Source organism: Squalius cephalus (genome assembly GCF_949319135.1).
Source record: "Squalius cephalus genome assembly, chromosome: 17".
NCBI lineage: Eukaryota > Metazoa > Chordata > Actinopteri > Cypriniformes > Leuciscidae > Squalius > Squalius cephalus.
Window position 1 is genome coordinate 7829002 of NC_137138.1, and position 18078 is coordinate 7847079.

General features: G+C 36.3%; 1 protein-coding gene across 4 annotated transcripts in view; it reads right to left on the minus strand.

The window, feature by feature from the left end:
* Window positions 1-18078, minus strand: part of pde8b (phosphodiesterase 8B) — a 54855-nt gene that overhangs the window by 7889 nt on the left and 28888 nt on the right. For 2 of the 4 annotated variants that reach the window (XM_079898606.1, XM_079898608.1), the window contains exons 6-16: window positions 14056-14144; window positions 13887-13965; window positions 13097-13237; window positions 12854-12942; window positions 12425-12479; window positions 9357-9408; window positions 8529-8552; window positions 8039-8116; window positions 7523-7599; window positions 6293-6457; window positions 1053-1110 (exon numbers count right to left, since the gene is read on the minus strand). In XM_079898606.1, coding sequence (XP_079754732.1) covers window positions 1053-1110; window positions 6293-6457; window positions 7523-7599; window positions 8039-8116; window positions 8529-8552; window positions 9357-9408; window positions 12425-12479; window positions 12854-12942; window positions 13097-13237; window positions 13887-13965; window positions 14056-14144 — 907 coding nt within the window. The remainder of the gene's footprint in view (window positions 1-1052; window positions 1111-6292; window positions 6458-7522; window positions 7600-8038; window positions 8117-8528; window positions 8553-9356; window positions 9409-12424; window positions 12480-12853; window positions 12943-13096; window positions 13238-13886; window positions 13966-14055; window positions 14145-18078) is intronic. The other 2 variants (XM_079898607.1, XM_079898609.1) reach the window with 1 other exon arrangement.

Consider the following 18078-nt stretch of genomic DNA (forward strand, 5'->3'; position numbering starts at 1 on the left):
TGTTATCTCATGTTTCCATTTGAAAGAGGTTTCTGTCTTGGTCTGAGTATTTAAAGAGACGTTGCAGGAGGCTCAAGGCGAGATTTGTAGTCAGATCAGCCTGTAATGCTGAATGTCCTCAGACACTCAGCATTATGTATTTTTTCTAATGTCAGGTATGCATCTAACACCACAAATCTACGCTCAGGTTAGTAACGGACTAAAATACAGCTTAGGTGGAGCATTGTGGCATGCCGACTGATATTTTAGAGCTCAGACTAACACATTGGCATTAGTCAATGTATACTTAAAACTGTAGAGGCTAATAATGGGTTTTCCGTTTAGAGCAATAGAGTGTTGTTAGACCAATCTAAATAGGGTGAGCCTCAACCTCTGATTATTGTAATACTATTCTAACTAAATGTATGTGGGAAACCACGGCATGATTATACAAAGTTACCATTAGAAGAAGATAAGTTGGTCAGTTTGGTTCTATGGTAATGGTCATGACCTCTGGTTAGATATAATCTTGCCTTAATTAAGTGTGTTCAGATCTATGGGGACTAAATAACATATTCTAGAATGAGCAAGTAGAGTACGGCCGTATAGAATATTAGTCAATCACCTCTGTCTAACGACCAAGACTGACGAGTTTGTGATTATAAGATCGTATACTCGGCCAGTGCGAGACTCGAAGTGTTATACTGTAGGAATCTGGATGAACAAGAGTAATTTCAATAAAGAGTTAAATAGAATAATCAAATGCGTAGATAAAATATTATACAAATGAAAAAACAAAAAAACAATTGGCATTCCAACCTAAATTCGAATGGAGTCAGATAAAAGTTTAATTGGAGTTAAATTACTTTACCACACTGAAAAGAACGAACTCAGAAACCTTCACTTGCTTATCGGAAACGGTCCTTGGTTTGGGCCTTTCAATCCAAGAAGGTAAATAGGGCAAATTTTTTATTCATTCTGTCTTTATTAACAGTTTATTCAAAGCTAGTTTACAACATCCAACTTTTCATCCAATCTGTATTATAATAATAATTTTCATGGCGAGAACTTACTTTGTAATGCACTTTTGGAGAAGACGTACTCATTCCCAGAGAGCCTTCTGAGTCCATCCTGAATTGAAGAAAAATACACATCAATATATATGACTGAAATAAAAGAAAAAAGGACTTGAGGAAGCCAAAATATCGTTTCCAGCCAACATAATCATAACAACACACTTAAGCACAGCACTACCACGCAACCCATAACTCACTCGCGCTTGCACGCTCTCATGAGAAAAGCCATTTATCAGGCCTGGAGGATATTAAACACACAGAAAACAGATCCAGATTCAAATAGACTCATCCAGCACTTAAAACAAACTCTGTCTGAGATGTTGCAGGCGTAGGATAATAGAACTGTACATGCATAAATATGACACACACACATCCCGTCTGTAATGATCACAGGCTTCCAGCTGCACTATCTCAACCCGGATATTTCACTGTGTAATTGACCTCTGACCTCTCCCTCAAAAGGTCACCCACCAAAAAGGTCATTTAAACTCTTGAGATTTGTGCATCGCATCCGTTTGACCTTCATGTAACAGAAAAAAAGTGACAATTATGAAAGGAAGCGACCTGAATCTGGCTTGTAGTTATTTAGCATTTTTAGGTTTCAGAGCTACACTACCGTTTCAAAGTTTGGGGTCATTAGGCATTTATTTAATCAAAAATACAGAAAAAACAGTAATATTCAGCTATAGACACATAACTGTTCTGTATATTCAGCTAAAGACACAAATACACTAATGAAAAAACATATTTTTCGTTAATTTCTTCAATGTGGAGTTTTGTTTTATACGTTTTTTCGTATTTTAACTCTTCTAAAAAATGTGTTTTTGCATAGTAACTCTACACACAAACCATTAAATGATAAGCCACACAAACACTAAACTAAATGTAAAACACTACTATATTGTGTCTTTTGCTTGTTCAGTGTGCAGTGGCGTGTACAGGAGTTTGTCACACATACATGTATGAGCATAAATACACAGTCTGTATGCACAATTGATAAACTTTACATTTATTGAACTGAACTGAATCAACACTGAACTGACTCGATCTGAATAATGACACTATTGGCTTGTTAGAGCTGCTTTACAGCAGAATTTGAATTTGTTTCTATTGTGAAGCTGCTTTGAAACAATCTGTATTGTGTAAAGCGCTCTAGAAATAAAGGTGACTTGACTTGTTGCATATTCAGTATATATTTATTATTTACAAAATAAACAGAAATGCAAGGGGGAAAAATAATTTCTTTCTTTCTGAAAAAATTGAGTTTTGATTTTTAAGTGATCAATTTATGTATAAGTGTTTTCACACGAGCGTTTGATGTAGGTAATCGGAAAATAAATGTGTAATTCAAATGGCAGCGTTTTATAAATGAAACACAAGAGCTGTTAGTTTTGAATGATGTTTCTAATGTAGAGAACTGTGTTAAGCATTTTGCAAAAAGTATGTTTTACAAATGCAAACTGAGTGTGAAGCATATAATGTGCTTGCAGTTTTGCAGACCTGATCTGAGGATTAGATGTATGAGTGAATGGTTTCACTGAGTGAGCCTCAAGTAACACTTTTAGTGTCTAAGCATTTTTAAAAAACTGTTAAGCAATATTGTAAAGTGGTATAAATAAACGTGACGTGACTTGATTGGATAGTGCTGAATTGCAGAGCTGGTCTAAATCTAAATCGCTGTGATCAGTTGCTTTCTTTACTGCTGTTTTCTCACCGCTGTTATTTTTCTTGTATGTTTATTTTGCTATTGAGAGGAAAGTGTGTTTCACTTAAACGGCGCTCTCATCAGTGAGGATGGCGTTGGGATGTTACCACAGATAACGTAGGTATTTAAAACTTCCTTTTACCTCTAAGCAAAGAATGCCATACTAACACTTTGGATCTGTTTTCTGGTTTCTCTCAAGAAGAGGCCATGATTTATTACATGGTCAATTAGGGTGACTCCCATTTCATTTGAAAGTCTATACCTTCTGTGTCTCTTCACTCCTCTTTCCTCCTGCTATTCTCTTCCTTTCTGTTCATGTCTTCTTTCAATTTCTCCTCTTACACTGTCCACTACACCAATTTACCAATCTCTGCTCCCTCTCCTTTTTCCCTATTCTACTCTTCCTATCCACTGTATTCCTGACGACCTTACTGTGTGTTTTGAATTATGGGTGGCACTTCCGGTTTGGGGAACTTCCATTCAAAAAGGCTGAAACGAATCATTTCAAATCATAAGGTTGCCCTACAAATAAAGCTTATCCGTCGGTTTGACTGCATGAGCGGTCACTTTTCCTTCATGGTTTATTTTCAGACATCATGAGAATAACGTTAAATTTTGATATTTTTAACGTGACATGTTATAACAAGAATATCTATGGCAAGAGCTCTTTTCAGTCGCTGCTTTCCTTTCCTCGTGATTAATTTCTTTTTTCTCTTATATCCGCTGTAAAAGGATGAAAAAGGACAACATATACTGCACATTTGTGGTCTGTTCTCCCGAATTTAATTTACGATATATTCCATTAATAATTCACTGGAATGCATGAAGAATCTCTCGTTATCCTCCTCAAATCCTCACATCTCTTTCCAGGTTTGTTTTCACAGGTAAATGCAATTTATAATCTGTCAAAATTACGTAAATCACTTTGAAATAGTATCACGTAATGCTGAAGTTAATGAACATTTTTGATTAAGACAACATTAGTTACATAATACAGATATATATATTACTACAGTGATATTTAACCCGTCCGTTATTGCTGTGGAAAGATTCACGCTTTTGGGGTTATTTGGTCTGTTGAAAGTACCTTGTTGATGCTTTTACACTTTTAAATTTCCTTTTAATGTTCGATGGTTGAAGGATGAGAAGATTAATGTCATCTCATTGTGACACTTTTTTAACGTATTGCGTTCATAGAGCGAGCCTTTTCACTGATTGTTTACAGCTTAACGGAAGTTACACTTTTGAAGAATTACAACGAACAGCTTGTTTGGACTACAACGCACTTTTTCCAGATCTTATGAAGTCATAATGTTACTCATTTAAATAATCCCCGCCCACGGAATAAGCAAAAAAGTTGGCGAGGCCTGGTTGAGCTTATTCTTATTCATATTTTTTTATTTGTATAACAATATTTGTTACTTTTGAAAATAGTTTTTAGGTAACACTTTATTTTAAGGTGATGTAGTTACACGTTACTACTAGGGCTGTCAAACGATTAATCGCGATTAATCGCATCCAAAATAAAAGTTTGTTTTTACATAATATATGTGTGTGTACGGTGTATAATTATTTTCTATATATAAATACACACACATGCATGTATATATTTAAGAAATATTTGCATGTATATACTGTGTATATATATATTTATATTATATATAATTTATATTATATATAAATATTTTATATATAAATAACACATTTTTCTTAAATATATATGCATGTGTGTGTATTTATATATAGAAAATAATTATACTCCATACACACACACACATATATTATGTAAACATAAACTTTTATTTTGGATGCGATTAATCGCGATTAATCGTTTGACAGCCCTAGTACATGTACTTATTATAGTAATAACAGTAAATTATGCATAATTACAAGTAACTAACCCTAAACCAAACCCTAACCCTAATGGTAACTCTACAGTAATGTAGTTAATTAATATTACTTAGTACTTATTTGAGCAAGTACAATGTAAATACGTCACCTTAAAATAAAGTGTAACCAGTTTTTATGGTTAGTTTTTATATCGATAGCTGTGCAAACCATTTTAAAAATTGCATTTCCTGTGAACTGAAATAATTTAATGTGCAATTGAAAATGTGACAAATGACAGTTTTGTTTGTTGTGTTTGGATTTTTTTTTATAAATGTTATAATAAAAAGAGCTGTAAGTGTTTTTTCCTGATATATTAAAATATGGTTTGGCTGTGTCAGCTATTATAAAAACTACTGTCAAGGCTTACTAAAGACACGCAGTGAAAAATTAGCACTTCAAATGCGTGAACAGTTATTTTTTGCAGCAGCTGACCTTATTGCATATGCATTTGTAGGAGTTTCTCTTTCAGATGCAAAATTTATGGAGGCGAGTATTTAAATTAATCATGCAAGGTGATTTACTAAGGTTTGCGCTCGTCAATTGACTGTTTTTTGCGCTCTCATGCTATTTTGCCCTGTCTAGTAAATCTGGTCCTAACAATTAAGCAGTTTTAAAAGTATAAACAAAAATGGAATTTTTAAAAGTACATATATTCAATGTCATAATTTCTAGAAAGAAATATTTTGAAATATTTGAAATTCAAATGCTAATGTTTTATAACTGAATATAATTAGAAATTTCAATAACCTTTGTCCTGGCCTGATATCACCAAGCTTTCAAGAACCGTGGGAACCCTGCCAACTAACAATCTTCTAACTCGTGTCTGCAGCCAAAAAGTAAACCGTTAAAACTCCTTGGTATTTGTATCCAGCTATATCAGGAAGCTGATAATTTGAGCGTCACTGTTAATCACTGTGCATTGACATACTGTTCAACTTGTATCATGCTGTCTGAAATCACCAACTCTCAAATCAGTCACTTCTGTGCTGCGTGTCCCTGCAAACCTCTGTTCATGTGAAGACTCCATCAGTCTAACAACTCTTGGTAAAGTGGAATACTTTCAAAGCGGGAGACATGGGGATGTCATACAGATAGACTAATGTGTAAACAAGCACGGCACTGTCATCACAGACTGCTGGCTAACTGTGAAACACCCTGTGCCAATGTATCTGAGCCACAAAAATAAGAGCATTCACATCTACTGACTGCCATTGACATACAGTCACACACTCTAAGAAATTTTTCCTGGCAGAGCAAGTCTGAATATCTCCCGTAATGATGATGCTCTGCTAAAAAAATCTGCTCTAGTTTTTATTTGCGTAGATGAAATCAGTCTGTGGAATTTCTCAGCTGTTTAATATTGATCTGTACTGTTTATGATGTTTTTGTACTCTATGTGTTTGAAGAGGATTTTAAGGCTATTTCTGTGTATCATGTGGTTTGAGATGACTTGTAGTCTGTTGTGCCATTTAGTTCCAAACAAGAGTCATATGATGGAAACAAGATTGATCTTGCTCTTTTGAAATAAAGATAATAATAAATAGGGTTAGTAATAAAATATAATAGCTTTAAGAATAAAAGGTGAATGCTTGTAATAGAGTCAGTATTAGACATGCTAGATGACCCATGAACCTCTACTTACACTCATGAGCCCTCCCACCAGGTCATTGGTGTGGGGGTCGTCTTCTTTTGAGGCCAGTTGGGGTGAGTAGAGTTCGGTGGTCCGCAAAATCTCCAGAACACGATCCAGAGCTTCCGCTACTGTCACGGGACTGCTCTCCTGTGCTGCGTTAATGATATTTATCACCTATAAAGGCAACAAAACACAGGCAGACTGAAGACAGAGGGTGAGAGACAACTACAAACCACTTATCAAAGGTTTAGATCCATAAATATCTCTGTAAAGAATTTCCCCTTTTGACACTTCCATTGCTTCCATTGTCACAAACAAATCCTGAGTCACAAGTAATCGTAAATATACCACAGCAGACAAAGGTGTTCAGTGCGTGTCTCAGGGTTTTGTGCCAGCTGAACTGAATTAGAATTGAAGTGGCAGAGAGGATTCAAAGTTAGCATTTAAATTTGAATGGATGGATATAAAATGTAAAGTGGATTAAAATTCAAATAAATCCATATTACTGCTATTTTTTAGCTAGAAAAATCAAAGTTTGTAAAGACTGAGTTTTAGCTTGAAAAGTTTAAAAAGCCTTGAAACGATATATAGATGATAGATAGATAGATAGATAGACAGATCGATACACCGACAGACAGATAGACAGACAGATAGACAGAGATAGATACTGTAGATAGATAGATATACAGAGATAGATACTGTAGATAGATAGATAGATAGATAGATAGATAGATAGATAGATAGATAGATAGATGGACAGATAGACAGATCGATACACCGACAGACAGATAGACAGAGATAGATCGATATATAGATAGATAAATAGATAGAGCAACAGATAGTTAGATAGACAGACAAATGGACAGAATGATAGATAGATAGATAGATAGATAGACAGACAAATAGAGAGAGAGAGAGAGAGAGAGAGAGAGAGACAGACAGATAGACATAATTTTCCAGAATTTCAGTGAATTGCAATTCAGTAAATTCCTCTTCCTGTCATCCAGAGTCAAATTGAACAGCTTATTGTTTACTATAGTTTTTGATGTACTACTTCTTGTCAGATGATTCTGTATTGATGCAGGTGGTTATAATGGTCTATAAAGGTCTGAGTGTAGAAGTGGTTGTAGTTCTCTTTAGTGATGTGTGTGTGTGTGTGTGTGTGTGTGTGTGTGTGTGGGGGGTTATAAAGGTTTATGGGCTTTTTGTATTTAGGTGTGTATAATAATGCAGGTGTACCTTAGTGATCGGAGCCTCAATAGTCATGGAGTGGATTCGGGCCATAGAGGAATATCTGCGATTCTGTAGACTGGGAGCTGAAAGAGAGAAAGAGAGAAAGAGAGAGAGAGAGAGAGAAGAAAAGAGCTCTTTAAATAGATCCATCTGCGTCAGAGTGCACTGAGACTGTGGGTGTGCTGATGTCATCAAACTACGTCACAAAAAGCCCCTCTTAGCCAGAGCTCACACACACACACACACACACACACACACACACACACACACACACACACACACACACACACACACACACACACACACACACACACACACACACACACACACACACACACACACACACACACACAACACACACACACACATTAAACACACATGTGCACACATAAGCACAAATCTCTCGTTTTCCCTGGCTTTTCTTTTCCATTTCTCTTCATTATTACTTCAAAACTGTTAAAGGGATTCGCTTTCCCTTATTTATGGTGTATTCTGATGAAACGTATCCTCTCTTCCTCTTACCATCGCTGCTGTGAGAGCTGATAGATCTGACGTCCACAGACTCTTTCCTCCGGTCCTTGTGACGTAAGGAATTGCACTCTGGATAAATACAAAAGAGGAATGAGTGCACACGTACATAAAGAAGTAACTACATTAATCATCTCTTACACAGCCAACCAGCATCACTATTTTTTACCTTCATCATCATCATCATTACTATGATCAACATCATCACAAGCACAGCAGTGGTTTCATGAAGCAACTGACACACTTTCCTTTCTCAGAATACTAAAAAATATTAGATGCTCAAATTTGTTTAATGAAAAAGCTGCTGATATAATGCATGTAGTGGGTGGCTACCAGGGCAATGTTACGCAGTTGCTAAGGTCTATTAGGTGATTGTTTGGGTTTTATTGCATTGCTATACAGTTGATAAGGTCTTCTAGAAGGCTGCAGGGTGTCGCCAAGTGGTTGCTATGGTGCTCTGGGTGATTGCTAGGTAATTGCTTACTCTGATATTTTGGTATGTTGAAATCTGCAAAACAAAAATTATAAGTCTGATTGCTTAGAAAAGTGATAACACACCTTTCCTCAAAAAGTTGCTAGGTTTGAGGTATAATTCATATTCAAGCAATAATAACAGTGTGGAACTAGTTAAACACCACAATTAAATATTAAAGGGTTAGTGGTTGCTCAAACGATGACTATATTATTAAAATTATTATTATTATTATTAATAATGCATTACAGCCTTATAAGGATTTATACATTTATATAGATACTTTTTTTAGTTAATTTATACAGTTAATTTATATTTGAATTAAATTATTTAAATTAACCTGTTAGTATAAGGACCACTCTTTAAGAAATTAGGAACACTCTTTAATAAAAAAAAATCTCTTTTTCATTTTACACCATTTTTAAAAATTTTTTTTTATTGTAGTATAAACAATAATAACAGTGAATCTTGCCCTAGAAAACAGCACAAATGATGTGAAATGGTAACCGTTGTTACTTTTATTGTGTCATGTAACATATGCACATGCATGCAAATATATTGGCAGGCAAATTATTATGGCTAATTTTACCAGTCTGAGAGTCCCAGGGTGCACTGCAGCCATCTGTCTATTCTGCACCATGACCTATCTCTCTATCTTTTCTCTCTACTTCTCAGTGCAGCATTGATCTGTGCATTTTCAATCATGCTTTTGTTTGCTTCACAGCATGTCACACAAACCAAATCTATAAAGAGCTGTTATGGGTTCCAGTGTGCTAATTAAGCAATCGTGCATGAGGGATTCAAACAAATAAAATAAAGTGAGAAGGTCTGGTATTGTACCTGATTGTGAGTTTTCACCACAGCTTTTGTCTTCTTTGCTCAACTTATGAACCTGCAAAAACAGATCTCTGATCAGCTCACACACGCGCACACACACACACACACACACACACACACACACACGCTATGCCATGGGGTTGTCAAACTACCAACATTTTAGTAGCCCATACCAATCCCAGTCTTAATACTAATTTCAATACTATCGCAAAAATAGAAATGCTATTGAACAAACTCTTTTATTTAAAAAGTGAAATATTAACATAAATATGAATACATTAAATATGATTAAATATAATATTAAATTAAATATAAAAAATTAAGTTTAATTAAAAATAAATACCATTAAAATGACTAAATTGACTCAAAGTGACAGTAACGACATTTATACTGTTAAAAATGAATTCTATTCATCAAAGAATCCTGAAAATGTTTTGTCCAAGTTTCCACAAAAATATGAAGCAGCACAACTCTTTCCAACATTGATAATAAAGAAATGTTTTTTGAGCATCAAATCATCATATTAGAATGATTTCTGAAGGATCATGTGACAGTGAAGACTGGAGTAATGATGCTGAAAGTTCACCTGTCATTGCAATAATAAATGATTTTAACTTAAATTAAAATACAAAACAGTTATTTTAAATTGTAATAATATTTCACAATATAACTGTTTTACTGTATTTTAGCCTTGGTGAGCATAACAGACTTCTTTCAAAAATATTATAAATCTTACTGACTCTGACTTTTTTAATGGTAGTGTAAATATTAATATAAATACTAATAAATACTTTCACAATAAAAATCACAGCAATTCATGTTTAATCACACATTGTGACTGAAAACCAAGCATCTAACAAAATGTCTTGTTGCCCGTCGTTTATTGTGGCTAGTTAAGATAGAGATTTAGATAAACATTGAACAGAGGATTTATCACAATGTCTGGTTTGTGCCTGATCAGAACTTGGGTTAAGCATTTGTTGAGTTCACCTAGGTGGAAATCCTGCCAGCTGCAATCCATTTAATCCTTTTAACATGATCAACTTTTGAATGAAAGAAACAGGATTTTCAGTCTTAGGTTAGAGATTAGAGAGCACTGCCAAAAATGAATCTATGCACTGTAATGGTTGCACTTTAGTAAAAGTTACATGCTACTGGCAGAAATAGAATATGGCTGTATTACATATACTTTCACACTCATATACGTGCACAAACACACACTCAAAAATAGATGCCATGTAGGTAAGAGGATTAAAGAGCCTAGTTACATCGTCCTGAAGGATGAGGTCACAAAATCTGATAAACCGAGACCACAGGTTACACGACAAACACCCTCACTGCACCACAGGAGAAGATTTACTACATGCCCTCTGCTCTGATTATTACTGCATTACTTTCATCTCGGTTAATCCAGAGGAACTTTGTAATGCGCATTTAATTTCATACATTTCTTAATATCTCTGTCATGTTTTCCAGTTAATTTTTCTAAGAAAAATATCTGAGAAAACTTGCAGATATTAAAAATCAAGCGTAGCGTCAGTTCTGGCAGGCCATGTTAGACAAGCTCGCATCAGCTGACTCTCAGCTGATCCACGTCTACCTATAGGAATACGACGCCTATCACTGTATATATACATAAGCTCCTTCAGTATTATCAGCAGCTATCGTGTTTCTTTGGAGCTAATTACCCTCCTCCATCCCCAGCTCCGCCTCTCGCCCAGTCAGGATTTGGCATTCTGATTCCCCTTGAATCAGAATAAATTCTCAAATTATGTTGTACTTTAAATCTTGAATTAAATATATTTGCATACATTCATGTTGGTTCTGTTCTGTTTACCCTAAGGGGGGTTATCGCTGCTCTTATCCATGCTAGGCTGCATAGATGCGCAGGGAGTTCTCGCCCAGAACAGAACCATACCGCCAATCCAAACTGTATGCTAATTGTCAATTGTATTTGGCGATAGTGGTCCTGACAGAACTTGTTTTCAGAGAGTAAGATTTTTTATATTTTTGAAAGAAGTCTCTTATGCTCACCGAAGACAAATTTATTTGATTAGAAATACAGTAATAGTGTGAATATTACAATTTAAAATAACTGTTTTCTATTTGAATATATTTAAAAATGTAATATATACAAAAGTTGAATTTTCAGCATCATTACTCCAGTCTTCAGTGTCACATGATCTTTCAGAAATCATTCTAATATGCTGATTTGCTGCTCAAAAAACATTTCTTATTATTATTAATGTTGAAAACAGTTATGTACTGTTGTGTGTAACAATGTACTGACCCCAAACTTTTGAACGGTGTTGTAGATATTGTTTTTCTTTGTTTTAAATATCCTTTTAACAAAATTGTGTGGGGTTTATGCTTACGATAAGAAAAAAAGCATTTGCTAATAAGGTAAGAAAAATAAATTCTAATTCTATTCTCTGAAAACAAGCCATATTATTTTTGCTTTTTAAATAAATGTATCTTGTGTTAAGGAGATATTTTTGTTGAATAACAAGACAAAAGCACTTGCTAAATGCCTCATGAAAGCCACTTAACAAAGCTTCCACTGACCCAGTTGGATGGCAATAAAGATTTGATTCTAGTCTAGTCTACTATCCACTGCATTTTGACAGAAACTAGGGTTAGTTACCATGGTAGATTTTTTTAAGGCTTGTAACAGACACAGACGCGAGTGAGTGTGTGAATGGTAATACTAACACCAGTGAGTAAAGCTACAGCTATTTCACACACGCGTCAGTGTGTCTGTTTCTCACGGGCCTTTCTGATCAGCAGCTCCACCTAATGCTAGAACTAACAGCAGGGTTTAGACTTGAGCCTGTGGAGGGTTATTAATAACTCTGACGCCCGTCTGGCTCTCTGACACTGGCCTGTCAGGATGGATGGTTTAGCGTAGCTAACATTTCTGCCCACTGTCGTTCCCATGAGCCTTGCACACTTAAAGTTTTGATGCTAATTTGGGAGCTCAATTAATAGCTTGGTCAATATTTATTGGATACTCACTGATTAATCGGAATCTTAATGAAAATATCACATGGGAAAGTAGATAAGAAATGTACCTGTCTGTGGTTGTCACTGTAAGGCCTCTTGATGGACACAAAATGGCGAATTTTTCTAGAAGATAAGGAAACAATTGACTTATTTATTGTAACTGATTTGTACATACCTTTATTGCTGCCATCTACCATTTATTTAGAACACAAACATAATATATAATTTATAATATTAAATATTTAATTTATAAAAACAAAAACTAAATATTTAAATAATTTAATTAATAAAATACTAAATAATTGATATTATATATATATATTTCTTTTTTTTTTTAACTATCATTATTTTTTTAAGTACAAATATTTTTTAAATTCATTTATTACCAAATAAATTTTTTCAATTAAATTACAAAATATAACATTTAATTTTAATTAAATATTATAAATTATAATTAATTACAATTTGTATAACTTTTTTATGATCATGTGACTTACCCTCCCTGGCCAATCACAGGAGTGATTCTGACATATTGCTGAATACTGTCCCCTGACTTCCTCCGTGAGAAATAGATCCCCTGCCATTCCTAAGCAAGCAAACACAAACATACTTAAAAAAAAACAGCTAATAATTGAATAAATGATAAGTATTGTAAGGGTTATAAAAAGTTGCACATTGCTAAAGTCAAATATGATCTAATATTATGACCCTCATAAATCAATGTGCTATGGCCGGCTGACCTTTCCTTTCTTGATGCAGGTGTTGATGGTGTCCAGCAGGTCGGCGCTGTTCTTGTCACTCTTAGGTAGTTCAGTCAACTCCTTTCCAATCACTTCACCTCTGTGATAGCCCATCATCTTTTCAAACGCTGGATTTACATACTAAAAATACACAGGACAATAAAAACACCTACATATCAACAAGTATGCATTAGAGAAAGGGGAAAACATTATGTGTATTATATTGTATTCTTGTTTTAGAAAAAGTCTAAATATACTTTAGACTATACTTTTATTATTTATACTTCAGACTATACTTAGACTAGAAATACTTAAGATGCTTTAATATTTAAAATATTAATATTCATTTATTTTACCCTGTTAATATTTGTTTGTTTACAAAAGAAAATAATATATTTGAATTATGTTTCAAAGTTGAATAAAAGTCTTCTTCTTAAGGTAAAAGTGCATTAATCTTGCACTGTAAGTGACATAAACAACAAATACAAATTATTATTAATTCTGTTAATTAATAAATGTTATGACAATTAATCAGAAGCAACATTTTATGATTGTTTACAACCTTACACTAAATCATTTTGGATTTACAAAACATCAAAATCAAATACATGAAAATCTTGCTGTCAAAAATGACGCGGGTTCACTTTAGTTTTAGGCCATTCACTGTTCTCTCACTCTACTGGATTTGCTCCAGAGGGCGGTCATTGTAAGGATGTTGATTTGAAAAAAAGGGCCTGCTTAAATGTGACCAAAGCCCTGTGGGATGATCTGTTTGGATACCAAAACTCACTTGAATGACATGATCTTCACTGCTGATCTCCACGGCTTCCTGACACTGTTCTAACGCGGTAAACACAGAGTTACAAGCCCTGCAACAACAGAAACACAAACAAATATTATATATATATTTTACACCAGCTTCTTTAATTCTGGAACTGAAGCTCATGCTTGAGACTTACCTCAGTTTGAACTGAGCTCGAACCTCTCCATGTTCTAACTGGATTAACTCATTATAACAGGCCGACACACTGCTGTTCTCCAGGTACCTCTGAAAGAGAGAGAGGCATAAAGTTCAAAGTCTCATACAGCACTGCATATATCATACAGTATGCATGCTGTCCTATTTTCTACTGCCTGATAAAGTTGAGTCAAGTTTTTCCGGCTGGGATCAGTAAACAAACTTATCTGCTCTGGGTATTTATATTGAGGAACATCTGGGAAGTCTATGGGACACGACATTGAACTGAGATGAGTGTTGAAATGCATTGCTACTTGTGAGTGTAGTGTAATAGAATCACTTAAAGTTCACCCAATAATAAAAATTCTGTCATTACTTACTCACCCTCATGACGTTCCGAACCGTAAGACTTCCGTTCATCTTCAGAACACAAATGAAGATCTTTTTGATTAAATCTGAGAGATTTGTGTCCCTCCATTGACAGCTATGCAACTACCACTTTGACCACTTCAAAAAATTCATAAAGAGATTGTACAAAACTAATCCATATGAATTGAGAGGTTTAGTCCAAATTTTCTGAAGAGACTTGATCGCTTTATACAATGCACAGATTGAATTTAGGCATTTATTCACATATAGACATTGATCAGTGAACATAAACAGAAGCTCAACTGAATCTGCTTGACGCACGAGAACAAATCTCTTGCTGAAGCTCAAACCTGCTGCGTAACACAAGAATGAACCTCATTGGTTCTTGCTGAAGCTTAAACGTGTTGCGTAACACGAGAATAAACCTCATTGGTTCTTACTGAAGCTCAAACGTGCTGTGTAACACGAGAATGAACCTCATTGGTTCTTACTGAAGCTCAAACGTGTTGCGTAACACGAGAATGAACCTCATTGGTTCTTACTGAAGCTCAAACGCGCTGCGTAACACGAGAATCAACCTCATTGGTTCTTGTTGAAGCTCAAACGTGCTGCGTAACATGAGAATGAACCTCATTGGTTCTTGTTGAAGCTCAAACGTGCTGCGTAACACGAGAATGAACCTCATTGGTTCTTACTGAAGCTCAAACGTGTTGCGTAACACAAGAATGAACCTCATTGGTTCTTGCTGAAGCTCAAACGTGTTGCGTAACACGAGAATCAACCTCATTGGTTCTTACTGAAGCTCAAACGTGTTGCGTAACACGAAAATGAACCTCATTGGTTCTTACTGAAGCTCAAACGCGCTGCGTAACACGAGAATGATCCTCATTGGTTCTTGCTGAAGCTCAAACGCGCTGCGTAACACGAGAATGAACCTCATTGGTTCTTACTGAAGCTCAAACGTGTTGCGTAACGAGAATGAACCTCATTGGTTCTTGCTGACGCTCAAACGTGCTGCGTAACACGAGAATGAACCTCATTGGTTCTTACTGAAGCTCAAACGTGCTGCATAACACGAGAATGAACCTCATTGATTCTTGCAGAAGCTCAAACGTGTTGCGTAACACAAGAATGAACCTCATTGGTTCTTACTGAAGCTCAAACGTGTTGCGTAACACGAGAATGAACCTCATTGGTTCTTACTGAAGCTCAAACGTGTTGCGTAACACGAGAATGAACCTCATTGGTTCTTACTGAAGCTCAAACGTGTTGCATAACACGAGAATGAACCTCATTGGTTCTTACTGAAGCTCAAACGTGTTGCGTAACACGAGAATGAACCTCATTGGTTCTTACTGAAGCTCAAACGTGTTGCGTAACACGAGAATGAACCTCATTGGTTCTTACTGAAGCTCAAACGTGTTGCGTAACACGAGAATGAACCTCATTGGTTCTTACTGAAGCTCAAACGTGTTGCGTAACACGAGAATGAACCTCATTGGTTCTTACTGAAGCTCAAACGTGTTGCGTAACACGAGAATGAACCTCATTGGTTCTTGCAGAAGCTCAAACGCGCTGCGTAACACGAGAATGAACCTCATTGGTTCTTACTGAAGCTCAAACGCGCTGCGTAACACGAGAATGAACCTCATTGGTTCTTGCTGAAGCTCAAACGTGTTGCGTAACACGAGAATGAACCTCATTGGTTCTTACTGAAGCTCAAACGTGTTGCGTAACACAAGAATGAACCTCATTGGTTCTTGCTGAAGCTCAAACGTGTTGCGTAACACGAGAATGAACCTCATTGGTTCTTACTGAAGCTCAAACGTGTTGCGTAACACGAGAATGAACCTCATTGGTTCTTGCTGAAGCTCAAACGTGTTGCGTAACACGAGAATGAACCTCATTGGTTCTTACTGAAGCTCAAACGTGTTGCGTAACACAAGAATGAACCTCATTGGTTCTTGCTGAAGCTCAAACGTGTTGCGTAACACAAGAATGAACCTCATTGGTTCTTACTGAAGCTCAAACGTGTTGCGTAACACAAGAATGAACCTCATTGGTTCTTACTGAAGCTCAAACGTGTTGCGTAACACGAGAATGAACCTCATTGGTTCTTACTGAAGCTCAAACGTGTTGCGTAACACGAGAATGAACCTCATTGGTTCTTACTGAAGCTCAAACGTGTTGCGTAACACGAGAATGAACCTCATTGGTTCTTGCAGAAGCTCAAACGCGCTGCGTAACACGAGAATGAACCTCATTGGTTCTTACTGAAGCTCAAACGCGCTGCGTAACACGAGAATGAACCTCATTGGTTCTTGCTGAAGCTCAAACGTGTTGCGTAACACGAGAATGAACCTCATTGGTTCTTACTGAAGCTCAAACGTGTTGCGTAACACAAGAATGATCCTCATTGGTTCTTACTGAAGCTCAAACGTGTTGCGTAACACAAGAATGATCCTCATTGGTTCTTGCTGAAGCTCAAACACGCTGCGTAACACAAGAATGAACCTCATTGGTTCTTACTGAAGCTCAAACGTGTTGCGTAACACAAGAATGATCCTCATTGGTTCTTACTGAAGCTCAAACGTGCTGCGTAACACGAGAATGAACCTCATTGGTTCTTACTGAAGCTCAAACGTGTTGCGTAACACAAGAATGAACCTCATTGGTTCTTACTGAAGCTCAAACGCGCTGCGTAACACAAGAATGAACCTCATTGGTTCTTACTGAAGCTCAAACGCGCTGCGTAACACGAGAATGAACCTCATTGGTTCTTACTGAAGCTCAAACGCGCTGCGTAACACGAGAATGAACCTCATTGGTTCTTGCAGAAGCTCAAACATGCTGCGTAACACAAGAATGAACCTCATTGGTTCTTACTGAAGCTCAAACGCGCTGCGTAACACGAGAATGAACCTCAATGGTTCTTGCAGAAGCTCAAACATGCTGTGTAACACGAGAATGAACCTCATTGGTTCTTACTGAAGCTCAAACGCGCTGCATAACACGAGAATGAACCTCATTGGTTCTTACTGAAGCTCAAACGTGTTGCGTAACACAAGAATGATCCTCATTGGTTCTTGCTGAAGCTCAAACACGCTGCGTAACACGAGAATGATCCTCATTGGTTCTTACTGAAGCTCAAACGTGCTGCGTAACACGAGAATGATCCTCATTGGTTCTTGCTGAAGCTCAAACGTGCTGCGTAACACGAGAATGAACCTCATTGGTTCTTGCTGAAGCTCAAACGTGCTGCGTAACACGAGAATGAACCTCATTGGTTCTTGCTGAAGCTCAAACGTGCTGCGTAACACAAGAATGAACCTCATTGGTTCTTGCTGAAGCTCAAACGTGCAGCGTAACACAAGAATGAACCTCATTGGTTCTTGCAGAAGCTCAAACGTGCTGCGTAACACGAGAATGATCCTCATTGGTTCTTACTGAAGCTCAAACGTGCAGCGTAACACAAGAATGAACCTCATTGGTTCTTCAGAAGCTCAAACGTGCTGCGTAACACGAGAATGATCCTCATTGGTTCTTGCACGCCTAGCAACATGCTTGAGCTTCCGTTTACCACACCTGATGTGTGTTGATGAATGTTTATATGTGATTAAAAGTTAAATCTGTATATAAATTAAATCTGTTCATC